The following is a 22,565-nucleotide window of genomic DNA, read 5'->3' on the forward strand; positions in this document are numbered from 1 at the left end:
ATAAGGAATAGCATGGAGGACATTAGGAGAAGGAAGGGAAAAATGAAGGGGGGGAAACTGGAGGGGGAGACGAACCATGAGAGACGATGGACTCTGAGAAACAAACTGAGGGTTTCAGAGGGGAGGGGGGGTGGGTGATGGGTTAGCCCGGTGATGGGTACTAAGGGGGGCACGTACTGCATGGAGCACTGGGTGTTACACACAAACAATGAATCATGGAACAGTACATCAAAAACTAATGATGTACTGTATGGTGACAGAACATAATAAAAAAAAGAAAATAAATAAAATTTATTTATGGTTTTTTATATGTATATATAAATGTTACTGATTTTTAAGCATCATTAACATGGTCATATTTACAGGTTCCAGGTGGGAGATGGTTTCAAGCGGTTTTGGTGACAGATAATATACACCTTTTCCAATTAAAAAACTTCAAGCTCGGGGCGCCTGGGTGGCTTAGTCGGTAAAGCAACTTGCTCTTGGTTTCGGCTCAGGTCATGATCTCAGGATCCTGAGATTGAGCCCCGTGTCAGGCTCTGCGCTCAGCGAGGAGTCTGCTTGAGATTCTCTCTCTCTCTCTCCCTCTGCCCCTCTCCCCCACCCCCATGCTCTCACTCTCACTTTAAAATAAATAAATAAATCCTTAAAAGTATTTTTAAAAAATAAACAAGATAAACAACTTCAAGCTCATCAACACAAGGGACTTTTTTTCTCCATCCAGAAAGCTTTAAAAATTTTTATTATAGAAGTAACTCATATTAGTAAAAAAAAGAAATAAGATAAAATGTAAGAGTCTGAATCCCAAACCCCCACTGTATATAATATACAACAATTTGGTGTATTTTCCTCAGATCATGCATAGTGCATAGTACATTTTGCTTATAAATGTAGAAAAAATGTATTTTATTTTACTTTAATTTTTTTAAATGTATTTTAAGCAAAAATGGGATAATAATGTTTTTCAACGTGCTTTTTCCAACCAGTTCCGCGTCTGCTCACATAAATCCACCTTGTTTTCTCTAACGGCTCTATGAATGTATGTACATATGGATGCAGGATAATTTATTTAATCGGTTCTTATAAATGGTTATTTAGGTTGTTTTTCCGATAATTTTGGAGGCCAGAAATTGTTCCTCAGTTTGCTTGCTAAGGAAAATGGTTGTTATGCAGTTCTTTGTAACCCTGCTTTTGTGGAAAGGATAAAGGCCTTTTGTTCTGAAATCCCATGGGCACAGAGTCTCAGCTTTGCCGTTGTTAGTGCCTGCGTTCCAAGTTGCGTAGTTGAGGCCTGGTTACTGTGCGGGCTGGGGATCCCCTGAGCCCTGCCCTGGAGAGGGAATTCTCTTCCTGGAGCCTCCTGCTGGCCCCCTTCTTCCTAGAGGAAGAACCACCTGGCAATGAATCCCCGGGACTGTGGATCAAGCTGAGTAACGGAGGCATCACAGTCCATCCTTTTATAGCAGGACCTGGCAAGCTTTTTCTGTAAAAGGCCAGACAGTGGAAGATTTTAGGGCTTGCAGGTCACACGGTCTCCATTACAACTCAACTCACCTGCTGTAGAGAGAAAGCAGCCCAGGACAAGATGTAAATGAATGGGGTGTGGCCGTGTGCCAATAAAGCTTTGTGGACGCTGAAGTTTGAATTTCATAAAATTTCATGTGTCACAGATCATCCTTCCTCTTTTGACTTCCCCCAACCATTTTCAAAATGTAAAAACATTCTTAGCTTGCATACAAAAATAAGCAGAGGCACCAATTTGGCTCCTGGGCTGCAGTTCTCATACTTCTAATTTTATAACCTGGTTCCTTGAGTTCTTCACTTTGATTCAGCTGAGTTGGCTCATGTGTATCATTAAGTTATTGTTTCTCTAGTTGGATTTTATGATAGAGGGTGACGTCATTCATATTCTCAGTTCATGACACCCTGTCCTCACTGGTCCCTACAAGACCCCCTCTCTTTTTATTTATTTATTTATTTATTTATTTATTTATTTTAAAGATTTTATTTATTTATTTGACAGAGAGAGACATAGTGAGAGCAGGAACACAAGCAGGGGGAGTGGGAGAGGGAGAAGCAGGCTTCCCGCGGAGCAGGGAGCCCGATGTGGGACTCGATCCCAGGACCCTGGGATCATGACCTGAGCCGAAGGCAGACGCCCAACGACTGAGCCACCCAGGCGCCCAAGACCCCCTCTCTTGTGGGTTTTTTGTTTTGTTTTGTTTTGTTTTGTTTTGGTCCCTTTGTATCATCATGCCTTCCTCCGTCTTCCCAGGGGCCAGCACCGTGATGTGTTTAATGTGTGTTCTTTAGCCCATATGCTTCTGTTCTTGTTCTTGTTGGTTTTTTAAAATGATGTTTTCAGGTATGGTTCTTATAAGATGTGTATCATTGGTTTGCGTGTGTGTATCTTTAATTGATATAAATGGTGTTGCATTGCAGAGCTCATTCTCATTTTTCAACTTAGCTCCGTCTCTAAAAGATTATCGCTGTTGCCATGTGAAAATCGAGTCCTTGCACTAGTTAGAAACTCGTGGGTGGGGCTCCCCAGATGAGTCTACCACCTTTCACTTCATTTTTTTTTTTAAGATTTTATTTATTCATTTGAGAGAGAGAGAGAGAGACAGAGAGCACGAGCAGTGGGGGAGAAGCAGCGAGAGGGGCAGAGGCAGACTCCCTGCTGAGCTGGAAGCCAAACGTTGGCTGGATCCCAGGACCTGGAGATCATGACCTGAGCTGAAGGCAGATGCTTAACCATCTGAGCCACCCAGGCGCCCCCTTTCATTTCATTTTAAAAAAGTGTCCTTGAGGCGCCTGGGTGGCTCAGTTGGTTGAGCGACTGCCTTCGGCTCAGGTCATGATCCTGGAGTTCTGGGATCGAGTCCCATGTCGGGCTCCCTGCTCAGCGGGGAATCTGCCTCTCTCTCTGACCCTCCCCCCTCTCATGCTCTCTATCTCATTCTCTCTCTCAAATAAATAAATAAAATCTTTAAAAAAAAAAAGTGTCCTTGAGTGGTGGTATGTTTTGAACTTGTGCATATTTGGAAATAGGTACCTTTGCCCTTACAAGGGGCAGGCAATTTGATTGTGTATTTTAAAAATCAAAACTTTTTTCCTTTCTGGAACTAGAGGGTATTATGCTAAGTGAAATAAGTCAATCAGAGAAAGACATGTATCATATGATCTCACTAATATGAGGAATTCTTTTTTTTTTTTTTTAAGATTTTATTTATTTGACAGAGAGAGAGGGAACACAAGGAGGGGGAGTGGGAGAGGGAGAAGCAGACTCCCCACTGAGCAGGGAGCCCTATGCGGGGCTCGATCCCAGGACCCTGGGATCATGACCTGAGCCGAAGGCAGACACTTAATGGTTGAGCCACCCAGGCACCCCGATATGAGGAATTCTTAATCTCAGGAAACAAACTGAGGGTTGCTGGAGTGGTGGGGGTGGGAGGGATGGGGTGACTAGGTGATGGACATTGGGGAGGGTATGTGCTATGGTGAGCACTGTGAATTGTGCAAGAGTGATGAATCACAGACCTTTACCCCTGAAACAAATAATACATTATATGTTAAGGAAAAAAAAAAAAAGAAGATAGTAGGAAGGGAAAGATGAAGGGGGGAATCGGAGGGGGAGACAAACCATGAGAGACTGTGGACTCTGAGAAACCAACTGAGGGGCGCCTGGGTGGCTCAGTCGTTGAGCGTCTGCCTTCGGCTCAGGTCATGACCCCAGGGTCCTGGAATCAAGCCCCGCATCGGGCTCCCTGCTCAGCGGGAAGCCTGCTTCTCCCTCTCCCACTCCCCCTACTTGTGTTCCCTCTCTTGCTGTGTCTCTCTCTGTCAAATAAATAAATAAAATCTTAAAAAAAAAAAAAAGAAAGAAACTGAGGGTTCTAGAGGGGAGGGGGTGGGGGAAGGGTTAGCCTGGTGATGGGTACTAAAGAGGGCACGTACTGCATGGAGCACCGGGTGTTATACGCAAACAGTAAATCCTGGATCACTACATCAAAAAAAAAAAAAGTTAAAAAAAACCTTTTCCTTTCAAACTATAGATAGCCATTAAAATAAAAAAATTTTTAGGGGCGCCTGGGTGGCTCAGTCGTTAAGCGTCTGCCTTGGGCTCAGGTCATGATCCCAGGGTCCTGGGATCGAGTCCCACATCGGGCTCCCTGCTCAGTGGGGAGCCAGCTTCTCCCTCTCCCCCTGCTTGTGTTCTCTCTCTCTCGCTCTCAAATATCTTTAAAGATTTTATTTATTTGAGAGCGAGAGAGTGAGAGAGAGAGAGTGCATGAGCAGTGGGGGGAGAGGCAGAAGGAGAGAGAGAAGCAGGCTCCTCGCCGAGCAGGGAGTCTCACGGCAGTGGCAGGGCAGATCCCAAGACCCTGAGATCATGACCCGACTTTAAGGCAGACGCTTAACTGACTGAGCCACCCAGGCGCCCCCAAATTAAAAAAAATTTAAATACATTAAAAAATGTTGTGTTTAAAAAAACTGAGGTCTAAAATTCCTTTTAGTGTTCTTTTTTAAAACATAATTTAATTTTTTAAAAAGTTTATATTTGTTTTAGCAGTGTCTACACCCAGCATGGGGCTTGAACTCACGACCCTGAAATCAAGAGTTGCTCACTCCACCGACTGAGCCAGCCAGGCACCCCGTTAATGTTTGTTCCTATGAGTTTTCATCAACACATACAATTGCATAACTATCACCACCGTCAGACACAGAACAGTAGGGAAAGTTTAGTTGCCCCCCAGTTCCCTCCTGCCCCTTTGTTGTCAGCCCCTCTCCTCACTCCCAGCCCCTGGCAATCACTGATCACTTTCTGTCCTACAGTGATGCCTTTTCTGGGATGGGACATAAATGGGTTACAACAATTGCGCTACTTTTTGGGTATGACTTCTACTCAGTAGCGTGCATTTGCTGCTTCATTATCTTGTGATGTTTATGGTGATAAGGTTTGAATTTCTTTGTAGATATTTTTGCCATTTTTTCAGGCATCTTTCTTTTTTTTAATTTAATTTTTTTTAACTTTTTTTTTTTTAAGATTTTATTTATATGACAGAGAGAGACACAGCGAGAGAGGGAACAGAAGCAAGGGGAGTGGGAGAGGGAGAAGCAGGCTTCCCGCGGAGCAGGAGCCGGATTTGGGGCTCGATCCCAGGACCCTGGGACCATGACCTGAGCTGAAGGCAGATGCTTAGCGACTGAGCCATCCAGGCGCCCCTCAGGCATCTTTCTATGTGTAGGCCACCTTTCCTTGGTATTGGTCTGGAACACAGTGAGCTCCTTGGGTCCGTGTACCCACTGACTGCTCATTACTTGACATCATATTACTGACATTCACACTGTCTCCTGTTTAATCGGTAGCCTTCCCGAGGGTTGGATCCCTGCCTCGTCTTTATGTCCTTGCTTATTCGTGGAGAACGCCCCCCGCCCAGTTAAATTCCCTTTTGGGGGATTTCTCAAGGCCTCCTAATTCTTACCAAACAATATATATGTTTTTCTTTTATTCTGGAAAACAAGTGGGATTCATAAATTGCAACCATTGTCCATTGTTCTGAAATAGGTTCTCAGTAAGGTCTGGGTGCCTTCTTTTTGGCAGACTAATTACAATCACTGCATAAGAGAACATGATTTATCCATAACATTTTTGTGAAAAGATTTTTTTCCTGCCATATGTAATACGTATTTGCAGTTTTAATGTTTGTATAAATAGAAATGAACTACCATTGACCTTGCTTCATAGGCCTCCTGGAGTTTGTGATTGGCTCTTCCTAATGTCCTTTGTTTTTATCCCAAGGGAGGCCACGCAGTGGTGAGTCCTTCCCATCACCTCTTTGATGGAATCTCTCAGTCAGGTCCACGGGGGCTTGGCGGTGGGATGTGGGCAAATCCCTATAGGTCTGCCCATGAGAGGCACATGTCAGAGCCCCCTCCCTAGAGTCTTCACTCGCTGAAGACTCAGCCAAAGAACAGAGGGGATCCTTCTCTAGGTGCTCTAAAAGGCTAGTTTCCTCGCTCATTAAAGAGATTTAAGACTGGCTTGGACCAGAGAAGCTTGTCACCCCTGATTCTGGTCCAAATCGAATGCCCCCGTCCCCAGCACTTAGCACAGTATCTGGTGTCGGCGCCTCAACAATGCTGAATGGAAGTGATCTTGAACCTCTCGAAGTTGTCTCCCGCTCTGCTCCACTCTCCCCGTTCCCCAGTAGGGCAGGGCTCCGAGCCGCTCCCCCCACTTCCCCCGCACACACATAGACACGCACCCCTACGCACGCTCCTTGTGAGGCAATAAGAAATACAGTTTTGGTCTTTGTTCCCAATTCCCTGCACTGGGCTTCTACAACCCTTGTAACGTCCTGAGTGATAGGAGAGACGAGTCTTTTGTTATTCATCATAAGCCCCTTTCATCCCCACCTGAGTTTATGCTAAGGCGGTGATGAGAAACCCACCGGATTAGAGGGCTGGAAATTTCAGCCCCGCCTCCAACCTCCTGGGCGGGGAGAGAGGCTGGAGGGTGTTACTCATTAGGACCAATGATTTAATACGTCCTGCCTGTGGGAGGGAACCTCGGTAAAAACTGAAAGCGGTTGGGGAGCTTCTGGGCTGAACACGCGGAGGTGCTGGGACACTGGCCTCTGGAGAGGGCGTGGCTGCTCTGCCCCTCCCCCGCCTGTCTGCCATCTGGCTGTTCCTGAGTTGAATTCTTTATAACTGGTAATCTAGGAAGTAAACTGTTTTCCTGAGTTCTGTGAGCCATTCTAGCAAATTATAGAACCTGAGGAGGGGGTTATGGAAACCCCTATTTTATAGCTAGCGGAGTCAGAAGCTCAGGGGACAATCTGGACGTGTGGCTGGCCGCTGGGGATGAATTGGGGGGGGGGGCAGTCTGGTGGGACTGAGCCCTTCACCCCTGGGGTCTGCGTTAGCTCCGGGCAGTTAGTGTCAGAATTGAGATAAACTGCAGGATATCCAGTCCATTTCCACTGAGGACTGGATTGCTTGGTGTGGAAAAACCACATATCTGGTGTCAGAAGTGTAGGTGTGAGTACAGTTTACAGGAGAAAGAATTTTCCTTTATTCACATACTCACACACACACACACATACACACACACACACAGAGCCACTCATCATCAGGATGATCAGCCAGGAGGACATTATGGCCAGAGACATGCCAATTCTTGGTCAGGCCCTAGGCCAGGTTGGGGAATGTCTGGGAGACACCCTCCCAATTTGACAGCCTCTGGCAAGGGACCTCAGCCTCTGCCACCTGGTTCCAAGGTCTCACTTGTACCACCTCTAACAGCCTTGTTCTTGGTTTTGCAGCCAGAGCCCAAAGTTGGAGACCTGATTGAGATTTTCCGCCCTCTCTACAGACACTGGGCCATCTACGTTGGCGATGGATACGTGGTCCACCTGGCTCCCCCAAGTAAGGGCGCCGAGGGCCTCTGCTGTGCTGGGGCTGGGAGGAGAGGGAGATGGGGCAGCTGTGGGTAACAGGGGAGCCCAGCTCTCTCATTGATCCCTGACCGGTGGTTGGTTCCTCAGGCAGGTTGGTGTGGGGCAATGGTTTTCAAACTCTACTCCTTGGAACCCTAGGGGTTCCCTACAGGGGTTGAAGTGGGCTTCCAAGGGGATGGCTCTGTTTTTATGGTTTTAAATACTGTGGGTGTTTATAAAACACATTCACCTCTTCAGTGTAAAACTCCCTGAGAGAGCATGGGCTTTTGGGCAGCAGGCTTGGTGACGAATCTAGTTTCTACTCTCTAGTCTTGGTTTCCATCATCTGTAAAACTGAAGCTAAGAGTGGTTCACTAGGAGAATCGTTGTGAGACTTCCCCCATCCCTTTTCTGAAACTTGTTACTTAAACTGAGGTATAAGATAAATAAGGTAAAGTGCACACCTGTAGTAAAGTGTATAATCAGGGAATTAAAAAAAAAGTCTCCTTGTGACAGTGACCCACATCAAGATCTAGAACATTTCCACCACCCTATGAGGCCCCCTCAGGCCTCTTCAGCCTCCTCTCCTCTTCCCTAGAGACAACTACTCTTCTAGCTTCTCTTGCTGTAAATTAGTTTTGCCCGTTCTAGACCTTCGTGTGGGAGGATCCGCATAGTCTGGGCTTTTTTTGTGTCTGGCTTCTTTCCTTGCCCGTGAGAGCCATCGGTTTGTGAGCAGTAGGAGGAGTTCTTTTTCATTCTCTGTGTTTTCTGTTCTATGAAAATGCCTCAGCTTGTTATCCATGCTTCTACTGATGGACGTTGGATTGGTTCCCATGTATGGCTGCTGAGAATACAGTAGCTGTGGACATTCTTGGACACGTCCTTTGCCCACCCCTTCACCTCTAACTAATGGCCTCACCGTGTACTTACGGAGGAATCAGAAGGAGCCAGAGTATATGGCACCTTCCCCAGCCCTGATGAACCAAACCACCAACATCTGCACCCACCTAGTCTGCCTTTTCTTCAGTTAAGATGCAAAACATGCCCCGTCCTTGTTTAAAAAGCCAGCCTCTGTGTGTGGGTCCTAGACCCCCACTCTTAATTTCGTGAGCACTTTGCTCCTCAAATTCCTCCCCTGCTTGTGTTCCCTCTCATGGTCCCCCTCTCTGCTAGATTATTCTTTTTTTTTTAATTTTTTATTTATTTATTTGAGTGAGAGAGAATGAGAGATAGCACGAGAGGTAAGAGGGTCAGAGGGAGAAGCAGACTCCCTGCTGAGCAGGGAGCCTGATGTGGGACTCGATCCCAGGACTCCAGGATCATGACCTGAGCCGAAGGCAGTCGCTCAACCAACTGAGCCACCCAGGCGCCCTCTGCTAGATTATTCTGACTGGCATAGAAAACACTGTAATACCTCCTGTTGATAAAATGAACGGACACCCCCTTGACCTCATGTCTTCTCTAGCTAATTCCCTGTAGAGCGAATCTTTGATTGTCCACCATGGCTCTCAGCACTTCCTCTTGACATTCTGTCTTCGGTTCCCTCCACCAGGCTCTCTTTTTCAGCCCCCTCCCAAAGGAGTGCTTATCAAGGCTACTGAAAGTACTTCCACATTTTTTTCTTTTCTTTTCTTTTCTTTTTTTTTTAAGATTTTATTTATTTATTTGACAGAGAGAGACACAGCAAGAGAGGGAACACAAGCAGGGGAAGTGGGAGAGGGAGAAGCAGGCTTCCCACGGAGCAGGGAGCCTGATGCGGGGCTCGATCCCAGGATCATGACCTGAGCCGAAGACAGACGCTTAATGACTGAGCCACCTAGGCTCCCCTAGACCTTCCGCATCTTGACAAAGCCAATGATTAATTTTCTGGTCAAGGCTTATTTGGCTTCTCTGTAGCATTTGACACGAGTGACCTCTCTCTGATCTTCATCTGGCACCTGTCTTTCTTCCTCTCTCACTGGGCCTTCCTTCTTGGTCTCCTGTGTGGGCTCCTCTTCCTCCTCTCCCATATCCCTCCTCCTTACTCTCGCCAGGTGACCTCATCGGGCCCCTGGCTTCCAATACTTTCCATCGGTGGATGTTTCCTAAGCACCCCCTCAGCATAGACCTCCCCACTCAGCTTCAGACTTGTATAACCTCTTGACTACTTGGCATCTCCATGTGGGTGTCCAGTCGGCACATTGAACTTGACATGCCCTGAAAGAAAGGCTCCAGTGGATGACACTATCCAGCTGCTGGAGGCAAAAATCTAGGTATCATCCTCAATCCTTTTCACCCTGTATCTAATGCAATGGGAAATCTGGTTGCCTCTCTCTCCAAGAGAGACCCCGGGTCTGATCACTTCTCACCGTCTGCACTTCCATGCCCATCTGAAGCTCCTGCAGCTTGCGGCTGGTCTCTCTGACTCTTGCCCACTTGTGGTCAGTCCCTCCTTTCCTGGGCAGCCAGCACGATCATTCTAAAGTATGAATCGGATTATGTTACTTCTCTCCCTAAAATTCTCTTTTTTTCCCCCTCAGTTCAAATTTAATAGAAACCACAAAAGATCAAAAGTGATGTCCCACTACTGGCCACATCAGTTGACCTGCCCCACAGCATGGCTCAGGCCATTCTCTCCAGAGGAAGAAAGGCTGGCCTCCCCAGTCCCTGCAGGAGAGGCCTGTCCTGTCCCATACCACATCTGCACTGAATCTAAAGTCTTGTGTTTTCAGCATGACAGTAGTACAAAAGAGATTTTGTTTTCATGGCCACCCACTGCAGCCTGGCCCTAAAATGGCCCGGCGCTCACTTCTGCTTAGAGAAGTATTCTTTGCTCTGCACGGCAAGCTTGATGGTATCATTGCCAGGCTTCCAACCAGTGGGGGGCACTTCCCCATGCTTGTCAGTAAACTGGAAGGCCTGAAGTAGTCTCAGAGTCTCACCCACAGAGTGGCCAATGGGGGTTGGGGGTCATCCTTTGTCATCTGCCAAAGGAAACCTGTATCATCAGTAATAAAGAAGCCCCTGAACGAGATGCCTTCATCAGCCTTTAAGGCTCCATAGTCCTGAGCGATGTACGCGTAGGGTCTGATACCAGGATACCAGGGGAATGTTCATGGGTCCCATTCCTCCTTGTTTCTTGGGTATGTTGATCCATGCCAGGTGACACAAATGAGAATCCACAGAAGCACCAGCCACTTGGCAGTTGAGTTTCTTAAATTCTTCTGCCCGTCACTGAAAGCAATGATCTCCATGGGGCACACAAAGGAAAAGTTAAGAGGGTAGAAGAACACAACGTATTTTCCTTTGTAGTCAGGGAGGTTGATGCCTTTGAACTGGCCATCTGGAGTAATGGCCGTGGCTTTGAAGTTGGGGTCAGGGTACCCAGTTTTGGCATTTCTTGAAGACATCTTGCTGTTGGCACCTAACCACTCTTGAGTGCCAGACCTCCCCTGGCCACCTCCCCATCACAGCACCCCAAGTTAAGGAGGACAGGTCCCTGGGGGGATGAGGAAAAGGCAATGACCAGGGTGTGGGGGTGCTTCTCACCAGCTCTGAGACAGAACTCACCAAAGACCAGTCAGGAAGATGTCCCTTAAAATTTTTTTTTTTTAAAGATTTTATTTATTTATTTGACAGAGAGAGACACAGCGAGAGAGAGAACACAAGCAGGGGGAATGGGAGAGAGAGAAGCAGGCTTCCTTCTGAGTAGGGAGCCCGATGCGGGGCTTGATCCCAGGACCCTGGGATCACGACCCGAGCCGAAGGCAGACGCCTAACGACTGAGCCACTCAGGTGCCCCGTCCCTTAAAATTCTTGATTGGCTTTTCTATCACACATAGAATGAGCTTCCAAGTCTGTACAGTGGCCTGTGGGGCCTGGTGTGGTCTGGCCTCTGCCTGCCTCTCTGACCCGGATCTTTCTCTCCTGTCCTCCTGGGTCTCTCGACGTCAGCCACATTGGCCTTCTACAGCCTCTGGAGCATGCCATGCTCTTCCTTCCCAAGGCCCTTGTCTTGCCCTTCCTTCTGCATGCGATGGTCTTCCCTGGATCTCAGCACGGCTGCCTCCTTTCCATCATTCCAGACTCCTCTCAATGCCCATTCCCTGGGGTGGCCCTTCTCATGCTGGGCCTCCCCAAGTCACCCCCTTCTGTAATATTTCACTTAATCTAATCTGTAGCACTTTCACTACCCGGAAGTACTCGATTTTGTCTATTTGTTCATTGTCAGGGTGGGTCCTCTCACTGGAATGTGAGCTACCTGAGGGCAGGTGCCCTGTAGTTCATGCCGCTGCCTCCAGCACCTTGGACAAGGCCCCACACAGCCGGGCCACAGCGTTGACTGACTGCACTGAGGATGTACCTGGTGGACAGGAGGCAGGGGAGGGCATGGCAGGGGTCCTGGGGACAGGTGTGCCACAGTCATTGGGCAGGGGATGCTCCTTAAAGGGAAAAGATGCTTCCACATGCATCTTCTCACTAGAGCTTCATGGGAACCTTGCCAGATAGGTCAGGACTGACCTCATGCTACTCAGAAAATGGTAGAGATTAGAGTTGGAAAGAAGCTTGCGGAACAACTCCGACGATGAGAGATGACATTTGCTGGGCACTCACCCTGTGCCAGGTACCGGAGAAGCCACCTTACTTGGCCAATTCTGTAATCCTGGCAGCCCCTCCCCCTGTCACGGTGCTGTAGGGACAGGTAGGGCTGTTATTGTCCCTGCTCTACAAGGAATTGGGGATTCACGGAAGTTTAAGCACCTTGGCCAAAGTCACAGGGCAGGTAAGTGGTGGAGGTGGGACTCAAACTCTGGCTGTCTCTTGACTCTGTGCCTTTTCCCATGATGCTACACTGCCTAGTCTGACATTTCCCAAAACTCACTTATGAAATGTGTACCCTACCTACATGCCCTTTCTCTGATTGTTGAACTAATATTTTCTTTAATGGACTAACTTTAAAAATGGAAAGAATTTTTTAAAAGGAGCTTTAAATGACTATTGATACATGTTTGTGTATCAATTTTGGTATGTATTTGGGGACTTGCCCAGTGTTGGCTCAGCAAGGTTAAGTGGTGTGTCAGGACCACTCAGTGATGCAGCCAGAATCCAAACCCAGAGTTTCTGATCGTCAGCCCTATTGTACCACCCACCAGAGTGGCACCCACAGCGCAAAGCTTAAGGAAGCCTCACTCTTACCGGTTGACTCTGTACATGCCTGGCCCTGAGAGTTGGAGCCTCCTTAAGTTTTGTGCTGTAGGCACCCTGCTTACCTCACCCCCGTCTCAGCCCTGCCACCCTCCCTGCCTGGGTGCTGAAACTCACCTGGTCCCATTCCCACGCTGACCCTCTCCACAAACTCAGAGCTCCGCATGGTACCCTCTCTTTTCTTTACTCCAATGGCTCCCTCAAACATCTCCTGCCCCATTGGTAGCAAGTCTGAACTCCCCTGGTCTTCTAAAAATCTCAGGAATCTATCTACTCAGGGCAAAGGGAGTTAGTCCTCTTTGGAAAGACCTGGAATCTGATCAACCCCTCCTGCCATTGCTTGTTGCTGTCACATGGTGTCATGTGGAAGACTGTCCCTGCCCCGCCTAACAGGATGCCTCCCCCGCGGGGAAGGGCCTTGGAGATCCCATCCCAGCAGGGCCACCGAGGCCACCGTGGGTCTCTCTGGGGCCCACCTCTTTGGTGCACACCCACTTTTTCGGCCATCATCCCCAACTGTGTAGGTTGGCTGCCTTGGGGAGCTGCCCAGTCTTGTGCTGACGTCAGCCTCCCCTGCCCACCATCCTGGTCCTTGTATTGACTCCCTTTCTTTGAGTTTTCTATTTTTTACTTGAAGTATAGTTGACACACGATGTTCCACTAGTTTCAGGTGTACACGGTAGTGACTGGACAGGTCTATACAGCACGCTGTGCTCACCACAAGTGTAGCCACCGTCTGTTCCCGTACAAGGCTAGTACAACACCGTTGACTCTGTTCCCTGTGCTGGGCCCTTTATCATCGTGACTTATTGATGCTGTAACTGGGAGCCTGTTCCTCCCACTCCCCTTCACCCATTTTGCCCATCTCCCCTCTCCTTCCCCTCTGGCGATCACCCATTCATTCTCTGTCTTACAGGCCTGTTTCTGCTCTTTGTTTATTTCTTTAGTCATTTGTTCTGTTTTTGAGATTCCGCATACCAGTGAAATCATATGGTATTTGTCTTTCTCTGTCTGACTTATTTTGCTCAGCATCACACCCTGTAGGTCCGTCCATGTTGTTGCAAGGCAAGATCTTATTTTATGGCTGAGTAATATCCCATAAGCAGTTTAATTTCTGGAGCTTTGTTGCTCCTTCCAGCCCCTCATCTCAGCCAGGGCTGTGCCGATGTACCTACTGGGTCTCCCTGGCAATGCATCTCGAGGAGTTGCTGTGGGGTTTTGGTCCCTTTGCTCCAAGAAGGGTAGAAACTACCCACCCACCCACCCTTTCTGCGGTAATCTGCTTTGTATTTGTCAAGGGAGTGTAGCCTTGATGGAATCACAGAAGGTTCATAATCTGTTCCCCCAGGGAGAAGGGTGTGCTCAGGGCCCATATTTGCATAACCAAGAGGGCCACTGGGGAGCCACAGGTGTAGAAGGCCAGCTTCTCTAGAAACCTCACCAGTCCTCCTTTCAGATAAGGAAGCCAGGGCCCAGAGACCACAAGCACCTTCTCCAAAGCCACACAGCATGTGTCTGACCCTGCTCCCTTTTCCCTTCCCTTCTGCTCATGCTCTTGTGGGCGGTTGCCCGGGGCCTGCGGATGGACCCCAATGGGCCTCCCCAGGACCAATCCCTCTGTTTCCTCTTTGTGACTCTTTAGGCGAAGTCGCGGGAGCTGGTGTGGCCAGCATCATGTCCACCCTGACTGAGAAGGCCATAGTGAAGAAGGAACTGCTGTATGATGTGGTGGGGAGAGACAAGTACCAGGTCAATAACAAACACGATGACAAGTACTCACCGCTGCCTCCCAGCAAAATCGTCCAACGGGCGGAGGGACTCGTAGGGCAGGAGTTGCCCTATTCGTTGCCCTGTGAGAACTGTGAGCACTTTGTGAATGAGCTGCGCTATGGAGTCGCCCGCAGTGACCAGGTACGTCCTCAGCCTGCGTCCCCGTCCCCAGGAACCAGACCATTCCGTCTGCTGGCGGTGGCTGGGCATCAGGCCCCTGGAAGACAAACGGATGTCACACTCAGGGTGGGGACGAGGGTGTGGAGACGGGCAGGTCGGCGCCGGGGACCAGCACGGTTGTGCGCCATGGGCCGCGATCTGAGTCACCGCCAGGGAAGAATCCTGTGTTTTGAATAACCGTTTGTCTTTTACCAACTTAAACATTGCTCAAGGTGAAGAAAGCACACGAGAAGTTTCCTTTTCCCGGAAACAAGTCTGAGGCTTTAACGCTGTGTAGCATAGACAGCTCATTTTCTGTGGTCTCATAGAATTTCTCTTTGTCCACGTTAAAAAAAAAAAAAGGCAGCTTTCTTAGCATTTCTAACGAGGGACAGTTTTTCTCTTTCGTGATCTTCTGCTTTAAGACCTGTGCTGCACACCAGGGGCCCTTTCCGTGATCAGAGCTCCTGTAATTCAGCGCCGAGGCTGGGCTCATCCAGCAGCCCGGCCACCAGGAAATCAGCCGCAGTGACGTCTGAACGTAGTGCTGACTCTGGGGCGGGTCGTGTCCCCCCCCCCCCTTAAAATGTGCACTCTCAGGACTAACCAGGGCCCTCTGTCTTGTATTTGACTATACTCTTTGCCTCTGTACCGAGCATGCTCACAGTGAGGCAATTGTTGATTTCCTTGACAAAGTACGTTTTGTATGAAGCTGCTGCCTCATGTGTTCTCACTCTATGAGGTTCTGTAAAGAACTGGGGCCACATTGTTCCTCCTCCATTATCTGCAGACTGTTCCTCCCACCCTGACAGATGGTTTAGCAGGGAAAACGCTGGGGACAAGAGCTTTCGTGCCGGTTGCCCCCAGAACGACTGGCGCCACAAAACCACGCCTGATGACCTCTAACAGGAAGGTTAGACACTGACTCTCGCAGCCCTGTAGCTTCATCCAAACCTTGTCATATGGCTTCTGGCTGCTTGGAATCTCAGTTCTGGGTACCGTGTGCTGTGAGTGTCACCAGCATGTCTCCTGACACCGCACACAGCCATGTAGGGCACATTTATGGGCAGCGCCAAGATGTTTATATTTTTAACCATTGAAAACATCCAAATTCTTCTCTATAATGGTCATTAGGGGTTTTGGCAGCCACAAGCTCTGCGCTTAGGAGAGCAAAGGCAATGCTGACCGTGTCAGGTAAGGGTGTTAGTTTTGGGTACAAAGTTCGTATTTTCTTTTTTTTTTTTTTTTTTTTTTTTTTTTAAGATTTTATTTATTTATTTGAGAGAGAGAGAATGAGAGACAGAGAGCACGAGAGGGAGGAAGGTCAGAGGGAGAAGCAGGCTCCCCGCCGAGCAGGGAGCCCGATGCGGGACTCGATCCCGGGACTCCAGGATCATGACCTGAGCCGAAGGCAGTCGCTTAACCAACTGAGCCACCCAGGCGCCCCCAAAGTTCGTATTTTCATCCTTTTTATTCCCGGGATTTGGGGTCCATGGTCTTCACTGGACTTCTTGGCATAAAACGATGATTAAAAATCTTTTTCTTTGCTTGTTCTTGATTCTGCTTAATGCCTGGCTTGGTTCGTAGGGGAGATTTCTTGATCCCTCTTCGTTACACTCTTTCGTGCCCTCATGTGGGAAAAAGTACAGTTTTGCTGATTTGGGGCATCGTGCCTTCACTGGGGACAGTGGCTATGAGAGCCGACTCTCCCTGTGTATTGTCACAGGGGCTGGTGCCCCCAGAGTTGCGACTAGATAGTGCTGGAAATAGGAAGAGGCCGAACTTTCTCGCTGTTTCTTGCTGATCTGAACTGTTTCCACTGAGTTCTGTTCCCTTCAGTGTTGCTGATGGACCTGATAAAACATGAAGGGGTTGGAATGGTGGCCGTAAGGACATTGTGGCTCGGAGACGGGGAAAGAGGCAGGGGACAGGGCCACCAGATATGCTGGCCTTGTAGCCAGACTGCAAATTAGGGCAACAGACTTCTGTGTTGGATGTTTTCTAAGCTTCAGAGCACATCCTCAACACTCACTCATGGAGGCTTTTTATTGGCACTGAATCCGAAGCTCTTGATGCCTTTGGAGCTCAAGTCTATGGCCACCATGTTTCCGTTCAGAGGTGGACTGTCAGGTTCTTGAATCGTCCAAGGAGAGTGCTGTGTACATCAAATGTACTTGAACGCTGAGGTCAAAGAAGCGCTAGCTATGCCAGATCTAATTCCTGAAAGCTTATTAGAGGCAGGCAGAGCCCTGGTCTGAACCACCCATAGCTCTGCTGAGCGCACTTTTAGGCACTTGAGATAAATCAGATTGGAGATCAGAGGTCAAAGGTAAGGGGAATGTTTGGAACAAAGTGAAGGATGAACCTGAGCTGTGTGTGTGTGCACACACTCAGTGGCCCCATCACAAAGCCAAACTATCACATCAGCAAACACCTGCTTCTGTTAGATCTGTGTTACACACGATTATGTGTGATACGTCAGTGACGTTTTCCTGTGGCTGTTTACTAGGACGTCACCTGCTTGTCTTCCTAGAACTCCCATAGTCTTTGCCTCCCCTGTGAGATGGTTTCCTCATCATCTTCTTGCCTTTCAAGTTTTGTAGACATGCTGTTGGCATTTGAAGTTAGCGGGTGCAAAAAGGTTTTATATCAGGTTTCTGGGCTGACTAGGCATGCTTCTTTGTCCTTTGTTGTTTTTTTCTGGAAAAGTTTTTAAAATTTAATTTTTAAATTTTCGAAGTAATTCATGCACACAAGTTGAAAAGATAACCAGTACTCAAAGACCTGTAACAAATACCCCTCTCTACTCCTCCCCGTCTGACCAGGCAGCCACTCTTCTCTCTTTTAGCTTGGCATTCACCTATTTCTGAATTTCTAAACAATATGTGTTTACTACCATCTTTTTTTAAAAAAACATTTTATTTATTTATTTGAGAGAGAGAGAGCGCATGCAAGCACAAGCGGGGGAGGGGCAGAGGGAGAGGGAGAAGCAGACTCCCCGCTGAGCCGGGAGGCCAATCTGGGGCTCAATCCCAGGACCCCGAGATCATGACCTGAGCTGAAGTCAGATGCTTATCCAACTGAGCCACCCAGGCACCCCACTACAATCATTTTATTCAAAAAATTTAGCTATACTCTTTTGACGACTTCTTATGCTAAGTGAAGGTTAAACTGTTTAAACCGTTATTCCCTCCCCTCCCCCATTCTCTCACTATAATTTTATATTATACATTTTTTAACGATTTTATTTATTTGAGAGAGAGAGAGCTGGGGAAGAGGCAGAGGGAGAGGGAGAAGCAGACTCCTCTATGAGCAGGGAGCTCGATGCGGGGCTCCATCCCAGGACCCTGAGATCATGACCTGAGCTGAAGGCAGATGCTTAAACAGCTGAGCTACCCAGGCACCCCTCCCTCTTCCATCTTTTAAGGAAATTTGTGATGACACTGGGCCCACCTAGATAATCCAGGATTATCTCCCCCTTTTTAAGGTAACTTGATTAGCAATCTAATTCCATCTACAACCTTAGTTCTCCCTTAACCATGTAGCACAATATACTTAGAGGTTCCTGGAATTAGGACATGGACATCTTCAGGGGGCCCATATGTCTACTTACCACTTACTGTCTACAGTTGGTACTAAGTTGTTGCCCCGGAGTCTCCCCTCCCCATCACACTCGAGATATTCCCTTCTATCCTCTCTTGCCCTGGAGTGCCCCTCTTCTGTAGCTCACATCTTCTTTTTAGGTTCACTCCCTTGTTCTGGTGGAACCTCCTTCAGCAGCTTCTTGAAAAAGGATGTATGTGGACACCTGGGTGGCTCAGATGGTTGAGCATCTGACTTCAGCTCAGGTCATGATCTCAGGGTCCTGGAATTGAGCCCTGTGTTGGGCTCCCTGCTCCATGGGGAGCCTGCTTCTCCCTCTCCCACTCCCCCTGCTTGTGCTCTTTCTCTCTCTCTCTCTCTCTGTCAAATAAATAAATAAAATCTTAAAAAAAAAAAAAGAAAGGATGTATAGAAGATACATTTTTAAAACCTGTATTTCTGACTTATTTTTTATTTTACCCTTCCACTTGATTTGATAGTTTGGGTAGAGAACTCTAGGTTAGAAATTGCTTTACTTTAGACTTTTGGAGGCAATGTTCCATTGTCTTCTTGCTTCCAGCATTGCTTTGGAGAAATCTGAAGTTATCCCAATTCCTGGCCTTTCCTCTGCTTCTGTTTTTCTCCCCTGCTCTAGCAGTTGCAGTATCTTTTCTTTACCCAGTTTTCTAGAATTTCACAGTAATGTGCCTTGTTGCGGGTCTACGTTTATCCATTAAGAGGGGCCTCAGAGCACCATTTCAATCTGAAAACATATGCCCTTTAGTCCTGTTAATTTTCATGGATTATTTCACTCTTGATTCTCCTCTGAGTTTCCTGTATTATCTCTTTCTGGAATTACTATTACTCAGATGTCAGACTGCCTGGATTATTCCCTATTTTTTAACCTTTGGCTTCTGTTTTCTGTGTCTTTATCTTTTTGCTATTTTTTTTTTTCTGAGAGATTTCCTCAACTTTATCTTTCAAACTTTTTATTGAGTCTGTCATTTCCATTGTATTTTCTAAGAATTGTTTGTATTCTTTCAATATTCTATTATTTTGTATAGTACCATTTTTTTTAATTTTAATTTTAATTTTTTTTTAAAGATTTTATTTATTTGACAGAGAGACACAGCGAGAGAGGGAACACCAGCAGGGGGAGTGGGAGAGGGAGAAGCAGGCGCCCCGCTGAGCAGGGAGCCTGATGTGGGGCTCGATCCCAGGACCCTGAGATCATGACCTGAGCCAAAGGCAGATGCTTAACGACTGAGCCACCCAGGCAGCCCCCCATGTTCTTTTTTTTTTTTTAAATATTTTATTTATTTATTTGAGAGAGAGACAGAAAGCAGAAGAGGGGGGTGGGGGCGGCAGAGGGAGAGGGAGAAGCAGGCTCTCCGATGAGCAGGGAGCCCAACGCAGGGCTCGGGGCTCAATCCCATGACCCTGAAGGCAGATGCTTAACTGACTGAGCCACCCAGGCACTCTATAGCACCATGTTCTTATTTATTGGATGTAATATGTTCTTTTATTCTCTGCTGATAATTTTTAAAAAGATGTTTTCTAGATACGATTTTTGTTTCTTCTCATTGTTTTTTGTTTGTTTTGCTCTCTGTCTTCTGTTTTATTTATTTATTTTTAAAGATTTTATTTATTTATTTGACAGAGAGAGACACAGCGAGAGAGGGAACACAAGCAGTGGGAGTAGAGGAGGGAGAAGCAGGCTTCCTGCAGAGCAGGGAGCCCAATGCGTGGCTTGATCCCAGGACCCTGGGATCATGACCTGAGCTGAAGGCAGACGCTTAACGACTGAGCCACCCAGGTGCCCCTCTGTCTTCTGTTTTAGAGGTCTTCCTCAGATGTCTGGTATCTTGGTCATATGCTCATGATTAAGGGTGGGGGGTTTGCTGCTGAATGGAAGCTTTGAGTGAACTGGGAAGGGACAAGTGGCTTGTTGACTTTGAGTTTCACTTCTGGTTGATATAGGTGGATAGTTTGTTTGGGAATCCTTAGTGTTGGTATCTTTTCTTTTCTTTTTTTTTTTTTAGTTTTATTTATTTATTTAAGTAATCTCTATACCCAATGAGGGGCTTGAACTCATGACCCCGAGATCAAGAATCACACACTCCTCCGACTGAGCCAGCCAGGTGCCCCAAGTATCTTTTGTTTCCACTTGGGCTGGTCAGATTCCCCAGGAAAGTTTTCCTGACTCTTGTGTGGTAGGTAGTGTTCTGGGAGTAGAAACGGGTAGGAGGGCCAAGAGTCTCACAGTTAGCCTGTTTATGGTCTCTCAGTCCCTCGTTGTTGGCATGATATCTGCATCCTCACACGTGTTTTTCAAATCCCAGGCCCCCAAGTCTTCTGTTTCACCCTCTGTAGAGAATAAACTTTTGGAATTCTGTTGTAGGTGGGTGGGGGGAGGGGTTTCCAGGGACCTAGCTGAAGCTCTTTCTCTGTCTTGTTTCCAGAGCTATTTGGTGTTGACAATAACTGACCTTTCCCGAGGGTCCTGTTGTATAATTCGGATTGATCCTCAACTTTTCCCACTGCTGCCTTAGAATTTAGAGTTCTGTGGGTCCTTGTGAAATTACGCCTAAAACAAATGCCTTACTTTACTCTTGGCTAAGTTTCAGGGGGGAGTGAAATTTGACATGGGTTCACTTTTTACCCTGAAATCTACTCTTATTTTTGCAACACTTCTTTTTTCTAGTATGAGCCATACAAGTCAGAAATACTAATAATTTAAAGTAGAGCATAACTACTACTCCAAGTTGGGTCATTTCTTTAAGGACTCGTAAAGAGCACCCCTGTGCCTGGCAGAACCAGGTGTGGGGGATGCAGCGAGGAACAAGACAAGTGACACACGTGAGGTCCTTGCTCTCCCGGGGGGCACAGGTGTGACATGGTCAGCATTCGAGAGCCGTTCCTGCACCACCTCACACTGGCTGCAAGGGCTCCCTGATAGCCGCCAGGATCTCAGCCCTCCTGCCTTCATCTTCTTGTCCTTTCCACAATCGCCCTCTGGGGATTTAGGTGCTTTAAATACCTGCAGAGTAGATCGAGTTGCCCTGGGGCCCATGTACAACCCTGGCCTACTGGCTCCATCCAGCGGCTCTTTCCCCATCCAGTCCTCTTCTCCCCATTTCCCGGCCAATATTTGTTGACTCCTGAGTTTGTCAAGTGGGCCAAGGGGCACATGAGTCTCCTTGAGCTGAATGTTCTTGTTGAGTGTACAGCCCGTCCTCGAATTTCCGACGGACTGTGACCTCCCCTGTTCTCCCGCAGGTCCGGGACGCCATTGTGGCGGCTGGCATCGCAGGAGCCGGCTTGGCAGCCATGGGCCTCATTGGAGTCATGTTCTCAAGAAACAAGCGGCAAAAGCAATGAGTTGAAGGGCCTGTCCCGTCAGCAGTGACTTTATCCATTTAGGGGATCTGGTTGCCCCAGAGGTTTTGAGGTTTGGTCTGTGGATTTCACTCTGTTTTACAATAAGGCTTATTTTTACAGAATAAAATAAAGCCCAACAAGGGAGCACTTTACTGGAGGAGATGAAGCAAGAACTGGCTGGTGTGAAGTGTGTTGGGCCGCAGCTGGGCTCTGGGCCTGGCCACACACGGTGGCGCCCTGGGCTTCGGCCCTTTTCTTTCCCTTTGTGTCTGTGGCTGTGTTCTTTGTCTTGCAGGAGCCAGTCCGGCTCCAGCTATTTCAAGTCACGGGTCTTTCTGGTTGTGGGGAGACGGGGGGGCAGCAAGGGAGACACACGGGCCTGGCCAATGGGCAAGAGCAGGACCCATCAGACAACTCGGACCGTTGGCCTGGGACTAGAGCCGACACGGCTTCTCGGACTCTGCAGCTGCAGTCTGTGGTTGTTCGGCGGAGTCTACACCAAACCAAAGCAAACGTCTGCCACGAGGAAAGTCAGTATAGGCTCTTGCCCATCTCGTGAAATCCTTTCTTATCTCCCTCTGCTCTCCACGCCTTTCCTCAGCCTCGTCTCTCCACCCCCAGCCACCTGCTTCCTCTGCACGTGGGCTAGCTTGCAGACCCCCAAGTCTCAGACCCCGCACCCTTCCTGTGGGCCCTCTTCCTGTGTCCCCTCAGCTCCCTGCTCCCCGTGGCCAGACAGCTCTGCCTGGGTTACCTCAGACCCTCCCGCATGTGGCTGCCCCCATGACTGGGGTCGGGGGGTGGTTGGGGATGAGGCAAGACCTTTCGTGGGTGGTCCCTTGAGCTCTGCTGCTATGGCTTGCTGGACGTGGCAGATGTTCAAAGTGGCCATTTCTCTGAGGAGGCTTTCATGGCTTCCTCAGAAATACTCTGCTGGGGCCAGCTGGCCTTCCCTCCACAGGGCAAGGCTTCTCCCTTGGGTTGCAAATGTTTCCTCTGTCGGCCCTGGTTGTCTGGAGACCTGTTGGAAGCCCAGACAGG

The 22,565-nt window shown here is 48.1% G+C and overlaps 1 protein-coding gene and 1 pseudogene across 3 annotated transcripts in view; one reads left to right on the plus strand and one right to left on the minus strand.

Moving 5' to 3' along the window:
- The window catches only part of LOC110575926 (phospholipase A and acyltransferase 3), a 33,002-nt gene extending 11,305 nt beyond the window's left edge, over positions 1-21,697 (plus strand). For 2 of the 3 annotated variants that reach the window (XM_021684960.1, XM_021684958.1), the window contains exons 3-5: positions 7,332-7,434; positions 14,275-14,543; positions 21,423-21,697. In XM_021684960.1, coding sequence (XP_021540635.1) covers positions 7,332-7,434; positions 14,275-14,543; positions 21,423-21,524 — 474 coding nt within the window. In that variant the 3' untranslated portion in view covers positions 21,525-21,697. The remainder of the gene's footprint in view (positions 1-7,331; positions 7,435-14,274; positions 14,544-21,422) is intronic. The other variant, XM_021684961.2, reaches the window with a different exon arrangement.
- LOC110575925 lies at positions 10,233-10,837 on the minus strand (annotated as a pseudogene).
- Positions 21,698-22,565: the final 868 nt, after the last annotated feature.

Source organism: Neomonachus schauinslandi, chromosome 11, assembly GCF_002201575.2.
Source record: "Neomonachus schauinslandi chromosome 11, ASM220157v2, whole genome shotgun sequence".
Lineage (NCBI taxonomy): Eukaryota > Metazoa > Chordata > Mammalia > Carnivora > Phocidae > Neomonachus > Neomonachus schauinslandi.